General features: G+C 54.1%; 6 protein-coding genes across 6 annotated transcripts; 4 read left to right on the top strand and 2 right to left on the bottom strand.

Moving 5' to 3' along the window:
- Window positions 1–248: 248 nt before the first annotated feature.
- CHGG_00331 (uncharacterized protein) lies at window positions 249–1700 on the top strand (the record flags this gene model as incomplete). The annotated part of the gene is made up of 1 exon (XM_001219551.1): window positions 249–1700. The coding sequence occupies one exon, from the start codon at window positions 249–251 to the stop codon at window positions 1698–1700; it is 1452 nt and encodes a 483-aa protein (XP_001219552.1).
- Window positions 1701–3221: 1521 nt separating this feature from the next.
- On the top strand, window positions 3222–3751 carry CHGG_00330 (uncharacterized protein; the record flags this gene model as incomplete). The annotated part of the gene is made up of 2 exons (XM_001219550.1): window positions 3222–3530; window positions 3671–3751. The coding sequence occupies 2 exons, from the start codon at window positions 3222–3224 to the stop codon at window positions 3749–3751; spliced, it is 390 nt and encodes a 129-aa protein (XP_001219551.1).
- Window positions 3752–4388: 637 nt separating this feature from the next.
- Window positions 4389–5802, top strand: CHGG_00329 (uncharacterized protein; the record flags this gene model as incomplete). Its single annotated transcript, XM_001219549.1, has 2 exons — window positions 4389–4601; window positions 4798–5802. 2 exons carry the CDS (start codon window positions 4389–4391, stop codon window positions 5800–5802), a joined length of 1218 nt encoding a protein of 405 aa, XP_001219550.1.
- A 372-nt stretch (window positions 5803–6174) lies between these two features.
- On the bottom strand, window positions 6175–7692 carry CHGG_00328 (uncharacterized protein; the record flags this gene model as incomplete). Its single annotated transcript, XM_001219548.1, has 3 exons — window positions 6175–7030; window positions 7482–7509; window positions 7662–7692. The coding sequence occupies 3 exons, from the start codon at window positions 7690–7692 to the stop codon at window positions 6175–6177; spliced, it is 915 nt and encodes a 304-aa protein (XP_001219549.1).
- A 766-nt stretch (window positions 7693–8458) lies between these two features.
- CHGG_00327 (uncharacterized protein) lies at window positions 8459–9577 on the bottom strand (the record flags this gene model as incomplete). The annotated part of the gene is made up of 2 exons (XM_001219547.1): window positions 8459–8541; window positions 9535–9577. The coding sequence occupies 2 exons, from the start codon at window positions 9575–9577 to the stop codon at window positions 8459–8461; spliced, it is 126 nt and encodes a 41-aa protein (XP_001219548.1).
- A 1538-nt stretch (window positions 9578–11115) lies between these two features.
- CHGG_00326 (uncharacterized protein) lies at window positions 11116–12441 on the top strand (the record flags this gene model as incomplete). Its single annotated transcript, XM_001219546.1, has 2 exons — window positions 11116–11505; window positions 11581–12441. The coding sequence occupies 2 exons, from the start codon at window positions 11116–11118 to the stop codon at window positions 12439–12441; spliced, it is 1251 nt and encodes a 416-aa protein (XP_001219547.1).
- Window positions 12442–12673: the final 232 nt, after the last annotated feature.

Here is a 12673-nt window from a genome sequence, read left to right as displayed (position 1 = left end):
GCCAAAATCAATTAAAACCACAGCGTTACCCAGATCGCGAAATCACGGGGCATATGGGGCGACTGGAGAACTTTCATTGGGTAATTCCATCAAGGTGGGGACGCTAATCGTACCCAGAAGCAGCCTGGAACCCTGGGAGAAATTTTTAGAAGTGTGTTGCCGGCCGTAAAAAAGGGCAGGACCAAAACCACCATAAACCGGAATCGTCGTCCGAGCGGGTAATTAAGACAGCCGGAGCCTGACCCAATATGTCGACTACCCTTTTACCCTTCCTTTACCAAACACGGACGCTCCAACGAATGTCAAGAGGTGGTCTTTCAACTCCTGGATTCCGAGCTCTTCTGCATTCGACAACCCGAGCCAACAGCCCCAGGGAACGGCCTCGGCCGATCAAGCCTACGAACGCAGGACCAGATGATATTCCATTTCAATTGCCGGAGGGCTATGAGCGCCCCGATAAGAGGACAGACGCCGAACGCGACGCCGAGTCTGGCGTAAAGTCCACCATCACGCCGTCAGAGCGAGAAGCCTTCACCCGCATTTTCGAAGAGATCGCGGCGCGCCCAAAGGCCGGGGCTCCTGCGGAATCGGCCGCTACCTCACCCGAGGATGGCGGTGGCGATATACCCTCGAAAACAAAAGAGCCGGAAGATGCGTCTTTTTTGCCCGGCCTCCGCGGCTTCAAAATGCCAGTGGAAAACTTCCCAGTCAGGACCGAAGAGCCTAACCCCGAGTTGATTCGCAACACCATCAACATTATCGTGCAGGATGCGGCCGAGATACAAACCAGTTCGAGGCGGCAGACAAAAAAGCCCTTTGACCCGCTCCACCCGCTCGAGCAAATATCATCAGCGACAGAGTGGGAAAAGGCGTTCCTCCGCTTCCCTCCGAGCCTGCGCCAGGCGGCTCGCATGGCACTAGGCACCGTCGAGGAAGGGAAGGCCGCTGAGAGGCTCGGCAACGCTAATGCCGCCCCGGAAGACGGAACAAGCGAAGAGAAGCGTACAGATGCGCAGATGGACCTGGCACTCGACCCGCTCTCGAAAGACGTCCAAAACGAAGCCCTGCGCCGCGAGGAGCGCACCCGCGTCGACGCCAAGATGCGCGCCGCCAAGAACGACTTTGAACTCTGGGACGTGCTCGAGGACGAGGTGTTCCCGCTCGTGCGCAAGTTCGGCCTCGACGAAGTCGCATCCAAAACGGAGTCGTCCTCAAAACGCGGCGGCAAGCGCAAGAAGAGCGAGTTACCCCTTCACATCTACGGCCCGCTGTACCCCGCCTACCTGCTCAACGCGCTCGGCCTCTTCGACACGCACTTTGCCCGCTCCTCGCCGCTGGCGCTGCACATCCTGCCGCGGGTCAAGGAGCTCGGCCCGGCCAGCTACGTGCTCGGGGTGAGCACGCCCTTCTACAACGAGCTGGCGCGCGTGCTGTGGAACCGGTACGGCGACCCCACCGCCGTGTTCAACCTGCTCGAGGAGATGCGCGTGGTGGGGCTGTACTGCGACGAGGGCACGCGCCAGGTCGTGCTGCAGATCGAACAGTTCCTCGCCTCGGTCGGCCAGGGCCACTGGGGCCCCTTCCTCCGCGAGCTCGTCAGCCTGCCCGAGTACGAGTTCGCCGTGCTGCCGCGCATTCGACACTGGATGACGACGATCAATCATCATATTGTGGAGAGGAGAAATTCACTGCAGGAGTAGGGATGCAGATGTATTGTATTGTATCATTTGTATCTATATGCACGGGGAAATGCCCTGGTCGGGGGCCACAAGCGACGTGTTGTTGTATCTGGTGTAAAACAGTGTCACGATATCTCAGCTTTTGGACATGGGGTAACAGAAGATGGACCGAGCGTGTGATGCGCTTGTCGACACCCAGTTGATTCCTCTGATTGGTTGTGTTTGTTGATGTTTGGGGGGAGGTCTCCCGGCAGGTCGCAACACGGGAGTACGGCACCAAGCGAACGCTCGTTTGCGTGGGGGCTCACCCCACGCTGAACATGATGAAAGGGTGATCTGGGGTTGCTCTTGCTGACAGCAAAGCAGATCAAGGGTTTCTTGTCGAGGAGGAGCCCGGGGTCCGACCCTCCGGCCCGCCATGTGGCCTGGATGCGTGGCTTTGAAGGCTTCATTATCGGCCCGAACTGTGCTTTACCAGAGTACCTTGCTGGCGGGCCTGAGTTGAGGAACTTGGATCTCGATCGTTCTAACCAGGGCAACTGTGGCAGTTGGTGTCCATCCCGTTCATCCCGCTCATCCGGTCAGGGGCTCCTGTCTGCGTTAGTTACCGCCTGGGTGGCGGCGTCGAGGCGAGGGAACCCTTCAAACTTTGGTTTTCGGATGTACGAGTGTACATGCAATCTCATCATTCGCTTCATATTTCCCTTGGCTGAGGATGTAGTGTTTCGGAGTAGGGCCGACGGTGTGGCCGTGGTCATCCAAGGTGGCCCCGCAACACAACCACCGCACGTCAATATGGAGTACAGCCCAGCAATCACTCTCTTTGTTAACCTTCAGATGATACGTAGGTAACCACACTAAATCAGTGTAAAAAAAAATGTACTAACGATCGTTAGCCCCAAAACTGGCAAAGGTCCACGTATGTCATCTTCGCAACTTCGCCGTCCGGTACAACTGCCGGCCCCTGACTCGGGACCGTCTGACATCGGGCCGGTCCCACCACCACGGCCGGGCCACCCATGGAAGCACGGCGAAATGGGAGCGGCGGCACAGCCTTTCTGCAATGGCTGGCTGGCACAGGCATTGTGCCCCCGCTCACCCGAATTTGTCAAACCGAGGCAAAACGGCCAGGCAAAGGCCATTCAGGAGATCAAACCGCTTTGTCCAGCGGGCAATCTAACCCCGAGGCCAGCAACCCCGGCCATCGAAGAACAAAAATCCGGGGAATGCCACCTCAGGAAGCGATCGTCAAGTTCCGGCCAGTACTTCAATCTCACGCGGCGCAGCATTCGATGTCTGCCAACTTTCCAAACAGCCACGCTCCTTTGTCCGCCGCCAGCCCACAGGGGCAAACACTCATTATATCACACAGCTCCGTCCACTCGTTACGCAGCTTCGGCACTCAATAACGGAACTGGCTTCCTCCAACCCATCACCGCTCACTGCTACTAGCTTCGAGTCACTGCTAAGAATAACCAAAAGCAAATACCAATAACAAAACAAGAACACAAAGAAAACCAAAACCAAAGTCCCACCTCAAAAATGGTCCGCCGCGCCCTAAGCCACCGCAGAGGCAGCAATCTAAAGCTCGAGGTCGACACCGCCAGCACAGCCGCCTTGACACCAACCTACGTCAGCATCCCCGTCGTCGTGCGCACCGGCACCGCCCGCCGCGAGTCGCTACCCCTTTCGCGCCACCATCTCATGCGTCGGTCCAGCAGCGTCAGCAGTCGGAGTACCGCGTCGTCGTCGAGCTTTGCGGGGAGTAGTAGTAGTAGTAATAGGGGGGCGGATTTGTATGATGGGGGGTCGGTGATTGTGGATGATATTGATGAGGAGTTGGAGGGGGAGGTGAAGGAGGGGGGGGAACTAAAGAAATAGGGTGGTTGTGTTGTGATGGGGGTCCCCGGTTGATGTGAGCTGTGTCAGGGTCTCATGATGTACATATACAGCCGACAGAATTCACTTGACTTGGATCCCACAAGCTATAGCCTGCGTTTTGTTGGTTCATTATGGGTTTGAACTACGCCGTCCACGGCCTCGAGCCCAATATCGGCTATAACCACGCCTGAATCAACTTCACACTCTTCCAGTAAGTGCAGAATACAAACTTAGCTACCCAGAAAAAAGCATTACGCAAGGCCAATATGTCCCACAAACCCGCATCCACCAACGTATGGTGTGGGAATTGAGTCAACTGACATATGCATTAATGAGACCGGGAGTGTTTACTTGAAGACAATAAACTTCGTGTTTTTCTCGTATCAAAAGTCCCAGACCGAGGAATCCGAAAGACTATCGTCATTCGCGAGACCGGGAGGGAGCAGCGGCCTGTTTCGGCATCCCGACCTCACCCAACTTTACGCCGTCTTACGAAGGTCACATAATCACACGCGGGGATGGTCACAACTGCTTGCCTAGCATCACAGTTAAATTTCGACGCTAACCATGGTCTCCTCAGGATCGTCGACCTCGGTCTGGATCGGCAAGTGGGTCTTGGAGGAAGCCGGGCCGACACAAAGTTCAAGGCATGAGGGGTAACAGGGTAACCTAGTACCGGCCCGACTTCACTCCTTCTCTTTCTATATAATACCGCCGTGCTTCCCACAAACTGGGTTTGCATCTGCCTGATAACAGAATCCATCATATCTTGACTACTCCATCACTGCCCACCACACACCACTCACCAGTTACACACTTAGACTCACCATGACATCGAACCCAGTCCTCTCACCCAACCACCAAGCCGCCCAAGCAGCCCTCGCCGCCGCCGAAGCACGCTTCATCGCCAACAACCCCCTCTCCAAAGCCCAGCATGACCTCGCCATCGGCACCCTCCCAGGCGGCAACACCCGCACCCTCCTCCACACCTCCCCCTTCCCCCTCGCCATGAGGCAAGGCAAAGACTCCTACGTCTGGGACGTCGACAACCACAAGCAAGCCCCTTAACCCGCTTACTCCCACCCCCCATCCCAACCCCACACAACCTAACCTCCCCACCCCCCCTCAGATACGTCGACCTCGTCGGCGAACTCTCCGCCGGCCTACTCGGGCACTCGCACCCGGGCCATCCAAAGCACGATCCACCACACCCTCACCCACACCGGCCTCTCCCTAGGTGCCACCACCGCGCACGAACACGCCTACGCCGCGCTCCTCTGCGCGCGCTTCCGCCTCGACCGCGTGCGCATGGCCAACTCGGGCACCGAAGCCAACCTGCACGCGCTGGCGGGCGGCGCGCCACCACACGGGCCGGCGGCGGGTGGTGGTGTTTTCCGGGGGGTACCACGGCGCGGTGTTGGGGTTTGGGGATGGGGTGCCGGGAGTCAACGCGGTCGATCGGGAGGATTTTGTGGTCGTGCCGCGGTATAATGATTTGGTGTTGGCGAGGCGGGTGATTGAGGGCGTGGAGGGGCTGGCGGCGGTGTTGGTGGAGGCGGTGCAGGGGGCGGGGGGGTGCATTGTGGGGGGGAGGGAGTTTTTGATGGGGGTGAGGGAGGCGGCGCGGGAGAAGGGGGCGGTTTTCATTCTGGATGAGGTTATGACCTCGCGGTTGGCGCCGGGGGGGTTGGGGGTGGAGATGGGGCTGGAGCCGGATATGGTGACGTTGGGGAAGTATTTGGGTGGGGGGTTGGCGTTTGGCGCGTTTGGAGGGCGCGAGGAGGTCATGCGTGTGTATGACCCGCGCGTGCCGGGCAGTTTGCCGCACTCGGGTACGTTCAATAACAATACGCTGGTTATGTCGGTTGGGAAGACGGCGTTGGGGGAGGTGTACACCCCGGAGGTGTGCGTCGAGTTCAATGAGAAGGCGGATAGGTTTAGGGAGAGGCTGGAGGGGGTAGCGAAAGGGTCGAGATTGAGTTTTACGGGGAAGGGCTCGATGATCGGATTGCATTTCACTGAGGATGGGACGGAAGATATTACGTGTGGGGAGGACGTGAAGGGAAAAACAACGCAGGATTTGAAGGATTTGTTTTGGTTTGAGATGCTGGAGGCTGGGTTCTGGGTGACGAGGCGGGGGCTTATTGCGCTGATATTGGGAACGCCGGACGAGGATCTGGATCAGTTTGTTGAGGCCGTAGGGGCTTTTCTGGAACGCCACAAGGCCATTATGATGCTGTGATATGCAGAGAGGTAGGAAAAAGGGGGACGGCATTGTCAGTGTTCGTTAAGCAGTGGTTGCCCTTTTCGCTTACATACTTGCCGTTTTAAAGAACTTGGAGAGCCAAGATTGCTTGGCCCTCTGTTAAAGTAGAGGGCATCTTGGATGGTAGTTGAGAGGAATGTTGTTGTTGAGGTTGGAGGTATCTAAAGACCAGTGCGATTATGCTTGACAACTCTCCCTTGCGAAATGTTGTTTTTATTTCCATTCAACCAGAACGCCAAAAGCGCAACCAGGCGCGAGTAAGGCACCACAACATCCATTCCAGCTGCATGTGAGCCGCGTGCCGAGGGACTTGTCTGGGTACAGTACCTACATGCGGCTAGTAGATTATCATGGCCAAGGAATGCGGACCTTGTTCAGAGCATCCCCTAGCATAGCGTACCACGACTTGCCAATCAAGCCAGCCTGCCAGTCCGCCTCATCCCAGCTCTTCTCATTCTCCGGGCCAGTCTCGCCAATCACCTTCCCGATGGTGACTTTGCAAAACGTCTTCTTCTCGTCCTCGTATCCAGCCCTGCCGGCCGTGATGCAGTGGTTCATTGGCACGGGCGCACCCTGCGTCACGGCCGTGGACCACCTAAACGCCGGGTCCGCAGCCAGCCGCACTCGGCAGAAGACGACAAAACCCCAGTCGACGGGGCAGTTCGTCACGAGCTCCTTCGTGGCCGGGTCGACCCCGGCGCCGCGGGCCCGCACGATAAAATCCTCCACCGCACCGACGACGCTGGACCCGATCTTGTTGTCCTTGAGGAACTTTACGTGCTGGGGCATCACGAGCAGGTTCCCGAGAGCGGTGAGCACCTTGTTGTGCGCGCCGATGGCGCCTGCACCCTCGTACGCCTGGTTGCCGACTCCGGACCACCCCGGGTGGTCGATGCGGATTAGGGTGGCCCCGTTGGGCTTGCGGGCGCGGGCGGCGTTGAAAAGGAGGTCGCACTCGCGCTTGTTCTGGCTCGTGAGCACGACGAGGATGTTGTTCCCGTAGAGTCCGTACTGCTTGTGCAGGTCCCCGTGCTGCCGCATGGTGTTCGCTAGGCTGGCCTGCTTCTTTTGGAGGTCGATACCCGCGATGGCGCCCTGGATGAAGGGGGTATCGAGCGGCAGCGGGGGGACGGGTTTGGCGATATCGGCCCAGCGCTGCCTCGGGGTGGGCCGGGCATTGTCGGTTTGTGCCCCGGCTTCTGGCCTAGAAGGTGTCTGTTTGGCAGGCGCTGTGGATTGCTTTGCCGATGGAGTAGTATTAGTATTAGTATTAGTATTAGTATTAGTATTAGTATTAGTATTAGTATTAGTATTAGTATTAGTATTAGTATTAGTATTAGTATTAGTATTAGTATTAGTATTAGTATTAGTATTAGTATTAGTATTAGTATTAGTATTAGTATTAGTATTAGTATTAGTATTAGTATTAGTATTAGTATTAGTATTAGTATTAGTATTAGTATTAGTATTAGTATTAGTACTGGTATTGGTACTGGTACCACTACCAGCCTTGGTCGGTTTCCTCTTCACAGCGTTCGCGCTGCCTTGTATAGGGGGATTCCGGCCGGTCATGTTCTTGAAATATGGCGTCTGTTGTTCAAAACTGCTTGATTCCGACAGATCAAGGAAGTAAATAAGGTACGTAGTCTGCGTACCTATTGAAGGTGGGCACCTTTGTAAGAGCTTAGGTAGGTAGGTAGGTGTGTAGTTGTCAAATGGCAGTAGCGTAAGGCATGCGGATATTGGAGAGGTTATATATCTTTTGAGAGGTTATATATCTTTTCGTTCATCTATGAGAAGGAACCACAACAATGTTCTTGATTATGTACACGTACCCAAGTTTTGTTGATTTGGTGAGATCGCCATTCCGTTGGTCCTCGGCCGCCCAGTGCCAGTGCCGTTACCGGCCGCTCCTTCGTGGCCCGGCCGAAGGCGAGCCCTAATGGGATTTATGCCCGCAATGGGTCGTCTCAAACTGAATCCTCTCGTTGCGCGGGTACAACGTGGCCGCTCCAGATGGGGGTTGGGCTCTAACAAGACAATGGGCTGGTCATTCCCTCTTATTGTGCGATGCAAACGATAGAGGATCCTTCAGGTCAAGCGGTACTTAGTCGTCGACCGTATGCTCATTACTTAGCCACCACTTGCCACCGTCTTCTGTCACAATGGCTTCCTTCACGTTCAAACACAGGTCTCGTCAGTTGCATGCGGTGGCAGCAAAACTAAGGTACATGTACAAACAGCAAGAAACGGCTGCCCTGTGATATCGCGGCGCGTTGGCCAAATGGTAATAACAGGGACAAACTTTGCCCAACAGGTACGTTCAGAAATACCACGTTCACAAAGCTGGACTCTTTAGGTAGGTAACTTGAGATGTAAGTTGACGTGCATTTTGGTGGACTGCACTTGGGTGGCCTGGACTTGAGCTATTTTGCTTTATTCAGATGCAAGCCCAGTTACTAGAGGGCACTTCCACCGAGATAACCTGAGGTACCTACCTAGAGTTTCGCTAATTAATGCACTCAAGGAGGTGGTAGTGAGACGCATAAGTTTATATGAACCATTATGTATGACCCTGACCCTAGCCACAGTTGGCGGAAATACAGACATTCATTGGATGTAGCATTCCGGATCACGGTGCTAGTTCGGCGTATGCAGATCTAGGAATCCGGAGGTTGTCGCAGGTTGCTGCATCGCTTCTCACAAGCAAGATTGCTGCTTACTCTCAGGGGTATTCAGTTCTATTTTTGGCTCCCAGGACTCGAAAAGGGATCCACCAAGGCGTGGCCACAGGCCCTCGAAATCCTTCCCGCCACCGTTGTAGAGGCTTAATGTTGAGCGGGTAGCTTCCTACAAGAGCAGTCCAGCCATTCCCGAGATATGTAAATTTGAATACCTCCCCACCATTGGCCGTTTTTATAGCAGGAAGGTAGATTCTAAGAGCGAGGTATCACAGCATCCCGTTAGCTACGTTAACCAACGAGGAGCTCAAATCGACTGTTGTCCTATATATTTTGCCTAAGAGCGGCCAGCATCCGTGTCAACTGTGTCTACGTACAGGAGACAGGCCCATTAATGCCCCCTTTGTCCCCGAGTTCTATCCTTCGTCGAGTCGGGAGAGGTGCTCCTGCACTATCCGCCGGAGGACTGGTAGGCTCCCCTTGGCCCACATGCGTTTTGTTGTGGGAGTCAGTCATTGATCGCGTATGCCTGGAGGAACTCCAGGTTCCTTAGGTCAAAAATGCCATGGCCTGCTCTAAGCACGGACCAGTTTTTTCTCCATGAAAAAAAACCCAAAAAACAAACCCTACAAAACGGTGTCATTTCTAACCTGTACTGTCGACTTTTCACTGCAGAACTTTGGCTTTTTCTCCTGCTCGACTTCTCTCGATAGCATCTCGAAGTCTGGCGTCATCTGCATTTTGCTTCGTCGAATTGGCATTTCGCAGTTGGTCTTGGCGGTGGAGGTGCAGGGACCGCTGCTGCTTTATTCTGGCCAATCAAATCGCCAGAAAAAAGCCGCTTACCCGCACTTTGGCATCAGAGCCCCTGTGACTCGCTGCTTCGCTCCTGCCTTTGCGTGCCTCCGTCGCGCAATCCTCGACAATCACGAACCAAGAAATCAAATTTCTGTCAAAAAGTGGCGAAAATGAGGTGTTCAGGGTCGACACCTATTATGGGTTGACTATTGCTACTAGAGCGACGCACCCGCTTCTTCGTCAGCAGCTTCAGTCTGCGCTGATTCGGCCATGACGTCCCATTCCTGGAACCACGACTACAGAGAACAACGTCAACATTGCCAAGATTGCCTGGCTCAGCAGGAAGGATACAAGCAAGGCCTACGGCTCGATAGTCGTTTACGTGACGAAGGGTAGCGAAGCAAATTGCTTCTTTGACGCACAAAATACACGGAACCTATCAGCTCTTTGAGATTACGCCACAGAGGTTAATCTTTACGGGATCTGATTACTGAAGCCCCTAGATGACGATATAGCTTACTGGAGACTCAAGAATGCGGCGTCATACATCGGCGATGAGGTCAAACCGGTGCTAGAGGCCACCTTTTTTACACCGCGGTGCTCCATTTCCCAATCCAAGGAACTCGATACGTTCTTTCCATCCCGGTTTTCTGACCTAAACTACAATCATCTCCTGATACTGTTTATAATTCCATTGCAGTCAAGATGGCTTCTTCTTCCGCCTTTAACAATTACATCGTTGACTCCGCTATGGGGCCTACCTGCAGCCGGCAAGTTCCTCCAGGCTCCTTTGGCGTGCCCGCGCGCAGCGGGCACGGTCACTCCTGTCTTCGCCAACAATAACGTCTGCTTTCCAATCGTAACAGCCACCTCCTTATAATCCTAAATCAAATCTCAGACTGATACATACGACCATAGGCGCCAGAAAACACGGGATCCCGTCCGCTCTCCCCTAGTTAACCTCGCGACCGCTGAACTAGTAGTTGGGTCGGTGACGACCAGCGAATCCTCGGTGTTGTATGTTTTGTTATTCGCATCTGTCTTTTTTTTTATTCAGGATTCGAAATGAGTGAGATTGAGGTCGAGGTGGGGAGGTGGATGTGGGACGAGGGAGGGTTGCATGATGTGCTAAGTTCCAGACTACTTCACTGCTAGGGACTTAGAGCCTTCTGTCTGTGCTTGCCAATTGTAATGCGGCAGTTACAGACGTGGCGTGAAGCATAAATGCCAATTTGTTTCGGTCGCCGTTATCAGGCCTCCCCGACGACTGGTCTGGACAAAGATTAATTAACATACATAAAGGGGCTCGGATGCCGGGGCTGCCGCGGATGGTGCGAGGAGTATTCAGCACAAACGCATTGTCCCTGTCATCCTTTGTCCTGGATTCCCGTTACAATGCTGGATTTGTAACACGAACTAGCGCCTCCGTCGCTCTGCTTCATCGAGAGATGCCCGCATTCGTTGACTGAAAGTCACATCCTAGGAACCTGGGTCTTATAATGAGCAATATGGCTGGATGTTCGTTGGGTAATACACTGTATCAAATTTTGAAGCAGACCTAGCATTGAAGTGGTTCGACTATTATTGACCGAGTGTTGTGGACTCGTGCTCAGGAGAACAAGGGCTTTGTTGGCCTTATTCCTTTCTTCGAGTCATCGCAATAAAATACCACAATGCTTGCTTCGGCATGCCCCTGATTTCTCAGTTGGCATATTGTTTGAACTACCGGAATATTTGTTAGGAAACATTTGATTAAGCTTCAAGCGTTGCGTCCTCGACGAGAACATTCAACAAATCAGAGTTTGTAGCAATGGCGCACCGTCAGCAAAGAGAACGGGACCCTCAGCGTAACAACTACCACAATACGCAAGGGGGACAATCTCAGAAATACAACAACGGAAATGGGCGCGACAACCGTTCGAATCAAGGGCGGAATCAACAAGAGGGCCCATATCACGGCGACGGATGGCATGACAGCCGCCAGAATAATACACGAAATCAACCTCCTCATAATAAAAACGAGAAGGGTCAATATGGTAAATACAACCATAAACCCCGTCAGCAGCGACATGGGAACTATCAACAAACTCGCCAATATTACCAAAATAACGAAGGGGGTTATCAGCAAAATGGACGGCAAGGCCATAGGCCAAAGGGGCCTCACCAAAACGACCAACAGCAGGGCAAAAGAGGCAAGGGAGTACGTTGGGAAGATGAGGAGAAACAAAGCCAATTTCAACAAAGAAAGCGGACTGAGCCGTGGGATGCTCAACAGAAACCCCGGCATCCAGACCACCGTCAACAACATCCAACAAAGCACCAAAACCAGCCCCGTCGGAACCCTCCAAACCAGCGACAGCAGCACCATTGCGGGCCGCCAGAGATTTGGCAATACCAAAGCGGTGGCGAGGCCGATTTGGATACGTCGGAGGCAGAAGACGAAGTGTTAGAAGACGCTCCCCCAGTACAACAAGAGCCACATACTCGGCATCCACAACCGCAACCGGGGGCACCCGGACCTAAGAACCAAACATGGCAGGCATGGCAGCAACAGCAACAGCAACAGCAACAGCAACAGCAACAGCAACAGCAACAGCAACAGCAACAGCAACAGCAACAGCAACAGCAACAGCAACAGCAACAGCAACAGCAACAGCAACAACAACAACAGCACCAGCACCAGCACCATCAACAACAGCCGGTGTACGAGGAGTGGGCCCAAAATCATGACCAAATCCTCAGGGAGAGTGTCGACAGCTGGGAACGGATCCAGAGGATCCGAGTCGAGCAACAACGCGAATCACTATACCACTTGTATTGCGAGACAGAGAGGGCTATGAGGCTGCTGGGCCAGCAAGATCAAAAGAAGGCCCAGCATCCCCTGGCTCACCCACCACTACAAGTACACACTTTCCAGGAGCAGCAGACCTCACTCCCCGAATACAACTTGGAAAGCTCACTACCCCAGTCCTGGGAGCGCCCCCTTTCCTCACAGGCACCTCCCAGAAGTCCACCACCGGCCCCCCACCAACACACATCCTCCCTTCTCCAACCGCAACCCAACTACGTCACCCGTCGCACGACGTCCTCCCACTACAGGCGGATGGAACTACAGGCAAGTGAAGATCTGAGCTGATATGCATCACGTGGGCCGCCCTGCGAGGGACCTGGGAACTCAATTTAATCCCATCGAGCACTGTGCCACATAGCAGCGTGTTCATGGTTGAATTCCGCCTCGAGACGGCCTCGTCGACTGCGCCATTCAACTTGAACTGAGCAAATTACAAGATACGTAATCTGCATGGTCCCATGTCTTACCAAGCCGCGGAACCTAAAGAAGTAACACACGGCCCCAGGCAGTTCCATCT

The sequence above is a fragment of the Chaetomium globosum genome, genomic scaffold (genome assembly GCF_000143365.1).
Source record: "Chaetomium globosum CBS 148.51 scaffold_1 genomic scaffold, whole genome shotgun sequence".
NCBI lineage: Eukaryota > Fungi > Ascomycota > Sordariomycetes > Sordariales > Chaetomiaceae > Chaetomium > Chaetomium globosum.
Note: the sequence above shows the minus strand (reverse complement) of the source record. Positions and strands in the feature narration are given on the sequence as shown.